The sequence below is a fragment of the Thalassophryne amazonica genome, chromosome 2, assembly GCF_902500255.1.
Source record: "Thalassophryne amazonica chromosome 2, fThaAma1.1, whole genome shotgun sequence".
Lineage (NCBI taxonomy): Eukaryota > Metazoa > Chordata > Actinopteri > Batrachoidiformes > Batrachoididae > Thalassophryne > Thalassophryne amazonica.
In genome coordinates this window covers 110,280,578-110,296,382 of record NC_047104.1, presented here as the reverse complement: position 1 = coordinate 110,296,382, position 15,805 = coordinate 110,280,578, and the positions used below count along the sequence as shown (strand labels likewise).

The 15,805-nt window shown below is 42.0% G+C and overlaps 1 protein-coding gene across 1 annotated transcript in view; it reads left to right on the top strand.

Annotated features, from left to right (window-relative positions):
• igdcc3 (immunoglobulin superfamily, DCC subclass, member 3) overlaps positions 1 to 15,805 on the top strand; it is a 217,182-nt gene that overhangs the window by 5,619 nt on the left and 195,758 nt on the right. The window contains exon 2 of the mRNA XM_034191657.1: positions 15,010 to 15,315. Within this exon, the coding sequence (XP_034047548.1) occupies positions 15,010 to 15,315 (306 nt within the window). The remainder of the gene's footprint in view (positions 1 to 15,009; positions 15,316 to 15,805) is intronic.

Here is a 15,805-nt window from a genome sequence, read left to right as displayed (position 1 = left end):
TGTTTGGCGATGGCGTTAACTTTGCAGGTGAACAAAGAGCCGTCTTTAGGGTCCCTTTTCTGCCCGTCTTGCTGTACGGTTGTGAGAATTGGACACAAACCAGTGACCTAAGGTGACTACTGGATGTCTTTGGTACTAGATGTCTTCAAAGGATCCATGGGTACCACTGGAATGATTTTGTATCAAACGAGCGGTTAGTAAGAGGGACTAGGATGAGGAGTATTACTTGCATTGTAAGGGAGCATCAGCTCCCATATGGCTCATTTCTCTTTCATTGTATGACACCCTGCAAGCAGGTGCCTGAGTGTGGAGGGCCACAGAAAATGGACTGCATTTACATAGCGCTTTTCCATCTGCATCATACGCTCAAAGCACTTTACAAATAATGCCTCACATTCACCCCGATGTGAAGGTGCTGCCATACAAGGCACTCAATACACACTGGGAGCAACTAGGGGATTAAAGATGTAAGGCCCAAGGGCCCTTAGTGATTTTCCAGTCAGGCTGGGATTGAACCTCAAACCCAACACCTTAACCACTAGATCATCACCTCCTAGTAGTTTTAGAAGGCCAAGGGGATGTCCACGTTTCACCTGGCTGTAGCAGATGGATGGCTATTTTAGAGATGTGGGAATTGGCGCATTTTCTGCCTGAGTGATTGCCTAAGGGACCTAAGGCTGCTCTGTGGTGTTGTGTATGTGGCAGAGCACAGCACTGGCACATACTTCCAGACTTGACTTGAGTTTAACTTTGATTTCTTGCTTGTTATTGAAATAATCATAGTGGAGGCAGAACTTTTCAACCAACCTTTATATACAGTATTTCACTTCAGAATATAAGTCGTAGGACCTCACAAACTCACAAACCTGCGACTTATAGTGTGGGAATAATGTGGGCGGGAGTATGAAAATGACAGGTGTGCTGGTTGGAAGCTTGCAGTGACATTTGCGCTATGATATACATTACTTTGCACAGGGTGGAAGATGGAACCAGTCAACTCTGAGACAAAATATAACTGAACATTCAGAAGATCTCACAGTACACTTGTGTCTTTCGGTAATTCTGACAGACTCCAAAGATGACACATAGTTCTATACTCGACTCTTTGCACATAACAATAAAAGACTATAGAGTGCATTTTTACCAACAAGGCCACTAAAGTGGTCCTGAACAAACTGTCCATTTAAAAAATACTGTCTTTCACATCACAACAAAAGAACAGGAGTATTATTTTTCACACCGTCTTTTCTCACCATTCCTATGCTCTCTTAATATGAAAGCTTCTATTATTGTCACTTCTCTGTTGCCACCATGACCACACATTTCATATTATGACTGATCTGCTGTTAGTACAGCATATAAATGACACGGTACTTGAAGCTATATGCTCGTGAGTATTACGGTGCCTGGAAAAGCACTGATTAATAATTTATCCTGCAGAGGCCAATGAGCACAAGTGACAGTTATATATGCACAGTCTAGTCCCTGGAAATGGGATAAATGTTACATTTCTAGCCAGATAAGATCGACTGTACGTTAAATAAACAGAGGTGTTGAGTGGAGGCTGTCATCAATAACTCATTTATTCTGGGGATTATGTGGTGTTTCTTCATGCACTCGCATACGACTTGATCGAAGCTGAAGCATATATGACTTTTTATTGCTGGAAGAGATTTGAAATATTTCTGTTTGCCATGCAGCATTTTCTTCATATGAGGGTTGCAGCACTATTATTCCATCTACAGTTCACTACACATCATGTAGCATCACATCAGAACCAGAACAAAGCCTGTGAATTCGTCTTTGTTTTGAATCTGAATTTCCACTCCACACTTCAGCCAAAAGTAGCAAGAAGCTGTGGCAGCCCATCATACCAGTTACCACTACTATAACCATGAATGTACAGCCGACAGATGGATGGTGGCGAGAGATCAAGGAGAGAAAGCAACAGATCTGGCAAGTAAAAGAAAAAAATGTAAATTTCAACAACTAACCCCCTCTGTGACATAATGTTGCAACATCATAATGGCTTTGACTAAATCACAAAGTCTTTTGATGCACTAAAGGAGGATTTGGACCGTGGTAAAAGTATCAAACGGTGAATAGAAAGCAAAACGTGCTCAGCATTGGATTGATTCATGTGAAGATAAAACCAACTTCCACAACCAACGGATATTAAATTGTGATGAACTTAAATAATGCTACACTATTCATTTAACAGCAGTATGTAAACAGAAAAAGGGTAAAAGCTTAAGCAACCAAAACAAATTCACAATAGAAATTATCTCCTGAAGAGCAATGAAGCCGACTACAGGACTCCCCCTTGTTTTTGTACAAACCTACTGCACAAGCAAGAAAGTTGGTGTGTGTTCTCACCGCTCTGTATTCTTCCATATGTACCTGGATTGTGTGTCACACCGAATTAAATGGTGTTTCTTCTTTCCTTTCCAAATGGTGCTGCAGGTTGACAGGTAAGAAAAGAACAGACATACTGTAGATATGGTAGAAGTAAAATGGTTCTAGCTGTCATAATATGATATGCCGCTTAGTCTAATTTTGTAAAATTCTGTCCTTTTGTACAGGGTGACCTGCCCAAAATACCCAGAACTCATAAAAATTGTTATAAATTCTACAAAATTTGAAATTTGCAGGACTAAAACTTCAGTCTGTATACGATCATTCCCCAAAGTTGCAGTTATGTTGGTCGCTTTGCATAAAAGTCCTGTTCTTTCAAAATTATCCTCCAAATGATATGATTTGTTGGTGAAATAGGCCTTCAGGCAAAATATCTTTTCCTTGGTTGACCAAGACGTGTTGGGGAAGACTGTTGTTCCGATCGTCTCAAGAAATTTGCTGGAATTTGTAGGTTTTATGACAATTTTTATGGGTTCTGGGTTTTTTGGGGGTGGGGTGGGGTCACCCTGACACTGAACAAAGATTTTTGTTCAGTATATACATTGAACAAAAATGGCCTTTTATTGTGGCCAGCCTAAGGCACACCTGTGCAATAATCATGCTGTATAATCAGTATCTTGATTTGTCACGCCTTTGAGTTGGGATGGATTATCTCAGCAAAGAATTGCTCATTTAGACAGATTTACGAACAATATTTGAGTCTTTTTGTGTATATAGAAAATGTTTTAGATCTTTGAGTTCAGCTTATGAAAAATGGGAGCCCAAAAAAAAAAGTGTTGCATTTATATTTTTGTTCAGTGTATATAAAAAATTCTACAAAAAAGATGATATATCTGGCAGTCATATCATATGTTTGCAGTCATGTATAAAAGACTATTCTTGATCACATAAATGCACTTATACACATAGAGGCCAGAATTAATATTTGGGCCATGGTACATACTAGCTAGTTAGCATTCTTTATGAGAAACCTATGAAAATAAAAAGTTACATTTTTCAACCCTTGAGTGGGATTTTCTTGTAGTTGTCTAAAAGCAACACCTGCTCTTTGTCCTTTTTAATTACAATTGGGATTCAGTGGGACTTGGAGTTGACACGCACCATCCATCGCGGTGCGCACCAACTCCACAACACACATTGTGTTCAAATTAAAATAGTGCTGGGAGCAAATTTAGGTGATCACAGACATAAATAACACCATTGCCATGGGACAAATAAAATATTTGGACATTTCTAAGCCCTTTCTAGAAACAGTATATTGTAATCATACTTTCACCTGAGCTCTCACTGTGCCTGTGAAGGTTGAAAGTTGAGTTTGAGTTTATTTACATTTCCTTTACAGTTAAAAACTGAATCAGAGCAAAATTTGTAAGAGACTAATAATAATAATAAAAACAACAACAACAAAATCAAAACATATAACAAAACCATCAAAACAAAACACCTAACATAAAAAAAAAAAAAAAAGATTTTTCTGATCCGGGAAGACAAGGTTTGAGGTTTGTAAAAGCAAAGATTACAGAGTTTCTTGGGAGGCATAGCCAACACTTAATCACACAACTGTTTTAGATTTAAAATAGGTAGCTGACATTTTTCAAGGGTGGTTAAAAAAAAAGAAGCAATGAGTTGGAATGGCATGTGAGTCCAGAATGTTTTTAGAATCTAAGACCTCAACTCAACCCTTTTATTTTCTGTAAATTATGTAATTTTTAATGTTAATTTACTGTTTTAATGTGTTTATAAGTTGTTTAAGTTGTTGTTACCAAATACACAGTTTATTCTTCTTCTTCCGTCTATTTTGTCATTTGATTTTTAAATGGGCCACAATGGAAATAAGTGGTTTCACTTTCTTGTGTCATCCATGTATTTTTAACGTATTTACAATTATATGCACTTACACTCACGCTTTTAATATACGGGTGATTTACTGCCCCCTGCTGGACAGGCTTGTGAGTCCAAAATGTAATTAGCTATGATAGCTAATATTCGTAGCTTCTGCTAAACTATGAGTCCTATCAGTGTTCCATTTTGGCACTGTTCATCCTTGACCTAAAATACATAAGCATGTCAAACAGCAAATTTCAGATGTGCTCTGTTTTCCCCTGATTGAAGTTGCATCCACGCACGCATGCATGCACAGCTGCTGTAAGCAGGTGGTTTTAATTTGACAAACAAAGACAGTGGCTGAAGTCATTAAAAAAACCACTAAACATTTCACTCATGGTACCAACATGAAACTTAATTCACTCATGATAATAGCAGCATGAGACTTATCTAAACTGACTAAACCAACTGAGCAACAAAAACAAAATAAATCAATAACACTAACAACACTGTTAAACTAACATAAACCACAAAACAACATTTAAAACCTCAAAACCCCAAACTCCCATAGAGCATTGCAGGACAATGTCCGTTGTGTACTGGTTAGGTAAATTGTTAATTTCTCCCAAAATATTTGTCCTATCTACTTTGTGTTTTTGCAGCATTCGTCCTTGAACCCAAAATACATAACGGAAAATGTCAGCTCTCTCCAGTTTTTGCATGATCGAAGCCATGCACACACACACACACACACACACACACACACACACACACACACACACACACACACACACACACACACACCACACACACACACACACACACACACACACACACACACACACACACACACACACACACACACACACGCATGCATGCACACGGAGGCCACTTGGCTATTGTAATATAGATAATAATAATAACGCACCTTCAACATTTCTTTGTAAGATAAATAAAATAGCATGAAAGTTGTTGTTGTTGTTGTTGGCGGCTGTTTCCTCGCTTGCGAGGATAGTGGGAAGGCCTTTTTTTTCTTTTTTTTTTTTTAGTTTATTTTCTACAAGCCCTCTGGTGGCTGAAAAGTCCGATGCACGATGCACAAGACCTGTTACACTTGGGGCAAATGAACACTTGAGTAGGCTGGGCTTGTGCTGCTGCCCGCTCTTTCTGTCTTTGACGCTTCTGGCGTGAGGCCTCACTTCTTTCTGCCTCAAACTTCAGGCTGGCGGATTTGATGCTGGAACGCCAGCTGAGTCTATCTGTAGCTAGATGCTGCCATGACTGATGCTGAATGCCTGCAAGGGAGAGCTGTTTCTTCAGCTGGTCCTTATAGCGCTTTTTGGGGGCCCCTTGGTTTCGTCTCCCTTCCTTGAGCTCGCCAAAGAGAATTAATTTCGGCATGCGTGTATCATCCATCCTGGCTACGTGGCCTGCCCAACGAAGCTGTTGTTTGAGTATAATAGATTCCATGCTGGGCAGTTTGGCTCTGGTAAGGATGTCCTCATTTGAGACGTAGTCCTGCCACTTCATCCCGAAGATGTTTCGGAGACAACGCTGATGAAAGCGTTCCAGTAATCTGATCTGCTGGCGATACAGAACCCAGGTTTCAGCTCCATACAGGAGGATAGGGACCACAGTGGCTCTGTAGACCTGCACTTTTGTGGAAAGGCGCAGTGCATGATTCTGCCAGACTTTCTTTGAGAGTCGACCAAAAGAACTGTTGGCCTTGGCAAGGCGACTGTCTAGGTCCTTGGCAACAGATGCGTTGTTTGAGATAACACTACCGAGATACGTGAAGTGCTCTACTGCATTCAGGCTGGTACCCTCAATGTTGATTTGGGGTGGGGTATATGCTGTATGGGGGACCGGTTGATATAGCACTTCTGTCTTTCTCAGGCTGATGGTGAGGCCAAAGGCTCTTGCTGCTTCAGCAAAACAGTTGACAATGTGCTGCAAGGCTTGCTCCGTATGGGCGACGAGGGCGCAGTCATCTGCGAAGAGCAGCTCCATGATTAGCTGTTCTGTGTTCTTAGTGTGGGACAGAAGGCACTGCAAGTTAAACAGACCTCAGTCGATATAGATGCCGTCTGTCAAGTCTTCTTTGGCCTCACGAAGCATCATGCTGAAGAAGATGGAGAACAGAGTGGGCGCAAGGATGCAACCTTGTTTGACGTCATTTGAGATGGGGAAGCTGCCGGACAGAGTCCCGTTGTACTTCACTTGTCCCATCTGGCCTTCATGCAGCTGGTGGATGATGGTGAGGACCTTTGGAGGGCAGCCAAGGCGTGCAAGAATCTTCCACAAACCCTCATGACTGACCGTGTCAAAAGCCTTGGTTAGGTCTATGAAGGCTGCATAAAGGGCCATGTTCTGTTCTCTGCACTTCTCCTGGATCTGTCTCAGGACGAAGATCATGTCGGTGGTTCCCCTGTTGGCCCGAAATCCGCACTGACTCTCGGGAGTATTTTCATACGCTATGGTAGGGGTAAGCCTGTTGAGCAGCACTCGAGCCAAAATCTTACCTGCTATTGAGAGGAGAGTGATGCCCCGGTAATTAGAACAGCCAGACTTGTCGCCCTTGTTCTTGTACAGGGAGACAATGACCGCATCCCGAAGGTCATGTGGAACCATTTCCTTTTCCCAGCAACTGGAGAAGAGAATCTGAAGCTTGTCGAGGACTGCCTCACCTCCATTTTGGTACACCTCTGCTGGAATGCCATCTATGCCAGGAGACTTCCCTGGATTCAGCTGCGTGGTGGCCTTTCGGATCTCTTCAAGTGTTGGGGGGTCATCAAGTTCCCATTTCACCTCCACCTGGGGAATCTTCTCGATGGATGACTCTTGCACAGTGCGCTTGTCACTGAAGAGGTTTTCAAAGTGTTCTGACCAACGCTGCATAATGGTTTACTTGTCCGTCAGAAGGGTTGAGCTGTCTGAGGAGCGCAGGGGTGCTTGCACTTGATGTGCTGGCTCATGGATGGTCTTAAGGGCTTCATAAAAGGAGCGCATGTCTCCGGCATCGGCATGTTGTTGTGTCTTCTCCGCAAAAGCTAGCCACCAGTTGTTCTGCAGTATGCAGAGCTTGCTTTGCAGTGTGGAGCAGGCATTTCTGTAAGCTGTGTTGGCAGAGTGGTCATCAGGTTTAGCTAAAAAAGTCTTGTGGCATGCACGTTTCTTTTCTAGTAGTTCCTGGATCTGTGCATCAGACTCATCAAACCAGTCTTTATTTTTCCTGGCTGAGAAGCCCACTCACTAGTTCTGCTGCCGTCTCCTGAAGGATGGTCTTTAATCTCATCCACTGTTGTTCAGGGTCGTCAGGCAGGCCTTCTTCTCCACTCAGTCTCTCCTCTAGTTTGGCCTGGAACTCCATTTTTCTGTCTATGTCTTGCAGCTTGTGGACTTGTAGCTTCTTAAACTGTGGGCCTTTCTTCTTAGGAGGGGGCTTGAAAGTGAAAGCAATCTTGGAACGGACCAAGCGATGATTTGTATAGCAATCCGCGCTAGGCATCACCCTGGTATGTAGTACGTCTCTTCTATCACGCTGTCGCGTCAGAACATAGTCCAGAAGGTGCCAGTGTTTGGAGCGTGGGTGTCTCCAGGTTGCTTTGAATCTCTCTTTCTGTTGGAACAGGCTGTTTGTGATCATCAAGTCATGTGCAGAGCAGAACTCCAGCAGCAGGCAGCCATTGTCGTTACAGTTGCCTATGCCATGTTTCCCTAGCACGTCCTTCCATACATCAGAGTTGTGGCCCACTCTGGCGTTGAAATCTCCCATGATGAGGAGCTTGTCCTGGGTGTCGACGCGCTGTAGAAGGTTGTGCAGATCGCTATAGAAAGCCTCCTTAACTCCGATGTCGGCCTGCATGGTTGGGACATACACACTAACAATAGTGGCAAAATCCTTCTTGTTGATGGGGAGCCAGAGTGACATGAGTCGGTCAGAATGTCCAACTGGCAAACTGTGTAACCTATGTGCTATGGCGCTCTTAATCATGGACCCGACCCCTGAGAGTCGACGATCTTCTTTAGCCTTCCCTGACCAGAACAGTGTGTAGCCTGTACCTTCCTCGGTGAGTGACCCTTGGTCTGGAAAGCGCACCTCACTGAGTGCAGCAATGTCTATGTCAAGCCTTGCTAGCTCTTTGGCGACTAAGGCTGAGCGTCTTCGAGGATGATCGCTATTGTCTGAGTCCATCATTGTGCGTACATTCCAGCACGCAATTTTCAGGTTCTTTGTTTTTCTTTTCGTACCGTGTGTAGTGATGCCCGTTGGCAGCGGTGAGCCAACCGGGTCTAGTGAGACAAGCCATGTTTAGACCACCTTTTCTAGGTCTGTCTCCATGTGGAGCAAGCAGGGCTATCCCTAAACAGGGCTGCTTGGTCACCCAGGGCCCTGCCGGATGATGCTGTTGTCTCGGGTCAGCAATCAAACGACCATAGCTCCTGAGCTGCCTGCATGCAGGATCGAGACTGCAGCTCCCAGTGCCATCATGCACCTGCTGTTTTCGCCTCTTCCCATCGCTGCAGGGCTTTCCTTCCCGCCTGCACTTGTTGCTTATAGTGGGGATCAGCTCGCGCACACCAATTCCACTCTTTAGGCAAGGTGGCACTCCACAGTGGCACAGACAAGCTGAGACGGCTGTGGCGACCTCCAGGCTGTAGGTTTTACATCAGAGTGACCTTCTCCTAGCCTCTGGCTAAAGAACCTTCCTCGGAGGCACGGGGGCAGTAACCCAGGCTGGGGGTTTAACATCAGGGTTTTCCTTCCCCTAGGTGGACCGCCTTAACAGGGCTAATGAGTTCCATCTACTCACTGCTATAACCCAGTCAGCTGGGAGGCTCGTGATGGCGGGAGCGCCTAGATCCTGTATAGGTCATGGACCTACCACTGCCATACTTGAATAAACAATATCTGTGTTGTAAAACAACAACAAAAACACAAAGCCAACCTAATCAAAACCAAAGTGAGTGCAGCTCCAGGAAAACCTACCTGAAACAATAGCATGAAAGTAATGTGTATATTAATTCATATGTATCTGCATTCAGCCAGAACAGATACAGTGAATAAAGAGAAATGCTTATCATAAACACAAGAGGAAGTGATGTGACAATTACTGCAGCTTGTCTGTTAAAGATTCAAGTATATTTGTTAAAGTCACATTTCATTTACTCTTCATGATTAGTGTACATGTGGTCAAGATGATTTTTTTTAATTTAATAATTCCAGCATTTAATTTCCATTCTCTTTGACTATGTAATTACTTTCAGTGTCATAATCACTACAGAGTAATTACAAAAACATGAATTTTTATTATTTTAGTGAATGCTTTTAAATTATACACAATATTATATTATACACTCCAGCGGTTCTTCTGCTTTTTGCTGTGTGTTCACACAAACAGCAACCTTTGGTGTTGTTCCACCAGCAGCCAGAACAGAAACATGGTGATGTAGAAAACGCTGAATCTTCAGTGGCAAGTGTTTTCTGCATGTCTGAAAGTGCAAAAAGCTACAGCTGGCACTTTTGGCGTGAAAGGCACTTAAGACCACTGACAACATCAATGCAGCATTCATTTTAAGCCTAAAGGTCCCTTGACACTTGCACAAATTTGATCTGCGCACTGGTATGCAATCTGCCATGCGCAAAGAAAAATTTGAAATGTTCAAAATCTCTGGCACAAATTAACTTTGTGAACTACACGTGAACATTCCGCAAACAATTCAAAAACACTGTGTGTCACTGTGAGTCATTGCATCAGCGCACTGTGTCACAGCATCACATTTAGACAATTCCAAATGGGTTCTCCACGTCATGAAGCGCACAAGAACAGCTGCAGCTGCACAAAATTCCTCTGTGATTCTGGAGCTATTCGAGGTGGTTTCATCGGCCAAACTCTGAGAGCAAATGATTAATCCGCTGCAAAACCATTATTTTATATAATGCAGCGTCCAGCGGCACAAAGCGCAGCATCCAGCGGAACACAGTGGGTTGCATTGGCACAATGAATTGCGCAGCAGTGCGGGGGATAAACACGTGCAAGTGTCAAGGTGCCTTAAATCTGGCCATTAGGGGGCTGAGTCTCTGAAGCCTTGTGTACATGATAGCTTGAAAAAGACTTTGTGTATCAAGATGAAACTTGATACAAAAGATCATGTCTCTCAGACAACTTCAGTGTTGGGCCGTTTTTTTTTCTAATTGTGGCCACAAAGAGGCCAAGACTCTGACAACCTTTTATATGCAATCTTTTGACAAAGTTTTTGTGTATCAAGGTGAAATGTCTTGCACAGGGTCACTTCATTAAAACCGTGGGGTAGTTTTACATTTGGCGTTTTTTAGTTTTAATTGTGGCCACCAGGGGACCGATACTTGAAAAGCTAATGCATGCAGCCATACCACACGGAACTCATGGATTGTGATGGAAGCTGTTATTGTGGATTATACCTTGCTAAGACATTGCTCAAATTTGAAATTTGGCTCAGTGATGCAGGTCAGGATGAGTATTTGTTAAATCTAATAATCTATATATTAAAAGGCAAGTGGCCTCTATGTGTGTGCATGCATGTGTATGGCTTCGATCATGGATAAACTGGGGAGAGCTAACATATGGTATGCTTTTGTATTTTGGGTCAAGGATTAACACCACGAAAATGGAAAGTTGATAGGACCAGTTTTTTTTTTAGAAATTAGAGATATTCTCTAAAAGCAGTGAACAATGGATGTTAATGATTCCACTCTGGACTCACGCCATTCCAGCAGGGGGTGGTAGATCATATAATCTATATATTAAAAGCCGAGTGGCCTCTGTATACGTGTATGTGTGCATGCGTGTACCTTTGATCATGTAGAAACCGGGAAGAGCTGACGTTTGCCGTTTGGTATGCTTATGTATTTTGGGTCAAGGATGAATGTCGCCAAAATGGAACATTGATAGGACTAATATTTTTGAAGAAATTGTGAATATTATGTGGCAACAATGAACAATGGGTGCTGATAATTACATTCTGGACTCGTACACCATTCCAAATCAATATATAGACTTTGCATCATTTATTACGACCCTTGAAAAAATGTCAGTATATTTCTATGCACAGAAAAGATATGATAATGCTTTATTCATCCCACAAAACAAATTTATCCATTATAGCAGCAAGCCACAAGCACAGACAAAGACTTCCTACATACTACGCTAAATGGCCAACATACAGACATAAGGTCACAGCATGCACAGGCACAAATGGCTATATACACTATGTACACAAACAACAAAGAAATAGAAGCCATCTACTGTATAAGACTTGAGACTGAAAGCACAGTCTGAGGAGATATTGCACTTAGTAGTCATAGTAACTAATAACACCGTAAGAATGGCTTAGACAGCCGCCGCAGCCACAGTGAGCTGTGATACAATTTTTATATACGGCATTATTAACATATCCTCACTGCTTGTTGGAAATTTGTGTGTTGTGTGCTCACAAACGTTTGTGGTGCTAGAAACATCTGTGTGTCAGTTGCTGCTGTGCAATCCTTACTTTTCTGTTGCAGTCAACCTTTATGCCCGCTATGCTTATCTGTCAATAGGCAGCCAGAACGTGAACCACACTTCTCTTTGCTTTCAGTCACTAAAATTCAGCGTTGTAGTTTGGCTTTGTCTTGCATGAAAAAAAGCCTTAAGATGATGACTATGTTCCATTTGTACATGTCTTATCTAACTGTGTGAACATTCATGCATGCACACTCTCTGCAGATATCTGTTTCTGCAGATATGCACAGTAGTTTCTCTAGCTGCTTTCTTGCTGCACTCGTGGTGGACAGATTGATCCACATACAGTATCGATAATATCGATGCCAATGTTGGTATCGATAATATATATCATACAGTTGTATGTAAAAGTTTGGGCCCCTCTTATGATTTCCAAGATTTTCCTTTATAAATCAGTGTCTGTTTGGATTGGGAATTTCAGTTAAATATATCATATAGCAGACAAACACAGTGATATTTGAGAAGAGAAATGAAGTTTATAAGATTTACAGAAAGTGTGCAATAATTCTTTAAACAAAATTAGACAGGTGCATAAATTTGGGCACCCCAACAGAAAAAATACATCAGTATTTAGTAGATCCTCCTTTTGCAGAAATAATGGCCTCTAAACGCTTCCTGTAGCTTCCAATGAGAGTCTGGATTTTGGTTGAAGGTATTTTGGACCATTCTTCTTTACAAAACATCTCAGGTTTGTTGGTTTCCATGCATGGACAGCCCGCTTAAAATCACACCACAGATTTTCAATAATATTCAGGTCTGGGGACTGAGATTGCCATTCCAGAACATTGTACTTGTTCCTCTGCATGAATGCCTGAGTAGCTTTTGAGCAGTGTTTAGGGTTGTTGTCTTGGTGAAAGATCCAGCCCCGGCGCAACTTCAACTTTGCCACTGATTCATGAACATTGTTCTCAAGAATCTGCTGATATTGACTGGAATCCATGTGACCCTCAACTTTAACAAGATTCCCAGTACCTGCACTGGCCACACAGCCACACAGCATGATGGAACCACCTCCAAATTTTACTGTAGGTAGCAAGTGTTTTATATTTACCTATATATTTTGCCAAAATTCTGACCTGGGTTTTAACCAAATAATCCAAAGGAAAAATCACAAAACACTCAAAGGTCATGAAAATTAATTTAGATTTAGCAATTTGATGATGCATCCACCTTAATATTAAAAAGTATCACTATCGGTGATACTGGCCCTGTATTTACTTGGTATCAATCTGATACCAAATCTTGCAGTATTGCACACCACTACTCCGCTCTCTATATGCTCGTATTCTTTGTCCGCAGGTGTAATTTCCTGCTCTTTTGTCTTCATGTCTCATTTGTCTCATTACAGTTTCCTTACGACTTAGTGTTGTGTACAAAATGATTTTCTCTGACCTTTATAACTCTTGTTTTTACTGGTTCTTCGATCCCCAGACCGCAGGATTGCATGAACCCGTCACTGTGTCTCTCCAGCAGCATGCAACTTATTAATTAAAGCAAAGGTATTATTCTAGGTAACAGGAGAAATGGATTAATTGCAGTCACGAATAAGTACATGCATCATCAATAAAGCTTTTTAATAACCCAAAATCAATGGCAGCCTGACACATTGTACACATTGCTGCAAGGGCTGTCAGCGGTGATTAATGTTACATGAGAGCTTTCAAAGCTGATAATAAAAAGCCGACAGACAAACATTCTAAACTCCTTTGTTGAAATGAAGGTTGGAAAGACTATCTAGTTCTTTTTTTTATGACCTCAGCATCCATTTCTCATGTGTAGGATACAGTTTTCAGTTTGAGTGCAAGGTATCCTAGACAATTTATACATCTTGTTGCTGCCAGATAATTTTTGTAATCATGTGATGTCTGTGAAGGTAAAATTTCTGATATATTTCATATTCCAGGAGACCAGAAATGTATGCAAAAAAACACATTTCAATATTCCATGTAGTTCCAGAGACATGGTTATTAATGTATTTTAGATGACCTTCGATTTGACCTTCAGCCTTAGTCCTATGACACTGACATGACCTTGGTTGTGAGACAATAGTCCACCGAGTTTATCCGTCATGTTCGATTGAAATTGTTCTTTGTGTTTTGAATATATTGCTGCAGACAGTAGACTGTGACTTCTCATTTGACCATGACCTTGGACCTATGATCTTGATATGATCTGACTTCTGAGAGGATGGTCCACTGAGTTTATCCATCAAGTTTGATTGAAATTGTTATCTTTTGAAGATATCGCTGCACAGAGCAAATGATAACCTCTGATTTGACCTTGGCCTTAGACCATGAACTTGACATGACCTGTGTTGTGAGAGGATGGTCTACTGAGTTTAGACCACAGCTTTGACTGAAATTACTCTTTGCATTTTAAAGATCTCACAGATAGGCAGACATGGCCGACAGTGTCACTCAAGATAAAAACAGGAAGGTGAACATAAATAAAGGGAACAACAAAAAGAGTTGAAGGGGGATTTTTCTTTTTTTGGCGTTACAATCATATGTGTTCTTCATGTAGCAGTGCGTCAAGGAGTGCCTTGTCTGTACCTGAGGGCTTTTGTCTCTCTGCAGGAATTTGTGGGTTGAAGTTGGTTGCACTCTATTTTGACCCTTGTGCCCCCCCCCCCCCCCCACACACACACACACACAACACCACCTTCACTGCTCTCCATGGGCCCCCTTCCACCAGATTCCACAGCCCGGAGCAGAGTCGTTGTGCTCAGTTCATCAGCAACTGAAACATGACACCAAGAGGGTGAACTAAGCTCCTCTATTATAGTATAGACTCACGCCAGGCTGTTTACATCCTTTATTATCCTCCAGCCCATCTCTTTTATTTTTTTGTCCCTTGCAAACCACACATAGGGAAAAGTTGAACTTTTTATACTTCTTCTAAAGTGTTGACCATCATTTGTTTTGCTGATACATGGGTGCAACAGAAAACTATACTTGTAGCATGACAAAGTTTATGCTGCTGTTTCACTTCGGTGCATGCACACGTGGCAACCAGGGAATTCCCTTTAACTGTAGCCTGACGTGAACTCACTCGATGTTTTTTTTTGTGAGCTCTCAGGCCTGGTGTGTTACTGCCAGCAACCTGACATTATGTTTATTTATCTGTGACAGTTCACGTTACTTTACAACCGATGCAGTTCCCCGTGATGACCCTGAATGGGAATGCGTACTTGTGTAGTTATTTGCATTGTGTTTGTGTGTTGCTTCAGGTGTGACATGCGAATCGGAGCTCTCCTTCACCTTGGAGCCCAGTGATGTCATCGCTGTTCAGGAACAGCCACTCATGCTCCACTGCCAGGTGGACGGAATCCCGCCAATCACCACCCAGTGGAGGCATAACGGCCTGCTTCTAACTCAGAACCAGTACCACACCACCTTTGTCAATGGCTCACTTCTGATTGGCCACTTCCAGAGGACCAAATCTGATGGATCATCTGACGAGGGGGACTACGAGTGCATGGCCCAGAATTCTTTTGGTCTGGTAGTGAGCCGTAAAGCCCGCATTCAAGCAGCCAGTAAGTCTTTTATCTTTAAGTGATACAGTGCATGTTTGAAGGCTTTATTGTTTTTCAGCAGGAGATAAAGTTCTCTTTTGAAGTTCTCTGGAATGATTCATGCAGTTCACCGCTGTCATCAGGTCCCACTTATCCTGCTTATGCACTCCAGCTTATTTGGATTTCTCAGCTTTTTTTCACTGCGGTGGTCACTTATATTGTGGTCAGAACTTTACATATGGTCAACATGGGCATGAATTTCATGGTAATGTTGGTCTTTTAATGTCTTTGAACTATTCTTTTGCCAGGGTGGAATGATGGAACAGCGTGTGCATCATGAGTGGCTTTAAAAAATAAGGCAGTTCAGGCAATCCAATTAAAAATAAACAGCAATATATTTATTAGATAACAGTGAACATGTTTAAAAATATGTACATTTATATTTACTTATTAAAATTTACATTCTATCTATCTATCTATCTATCTATCTATCTATCTATCTATCTATCTA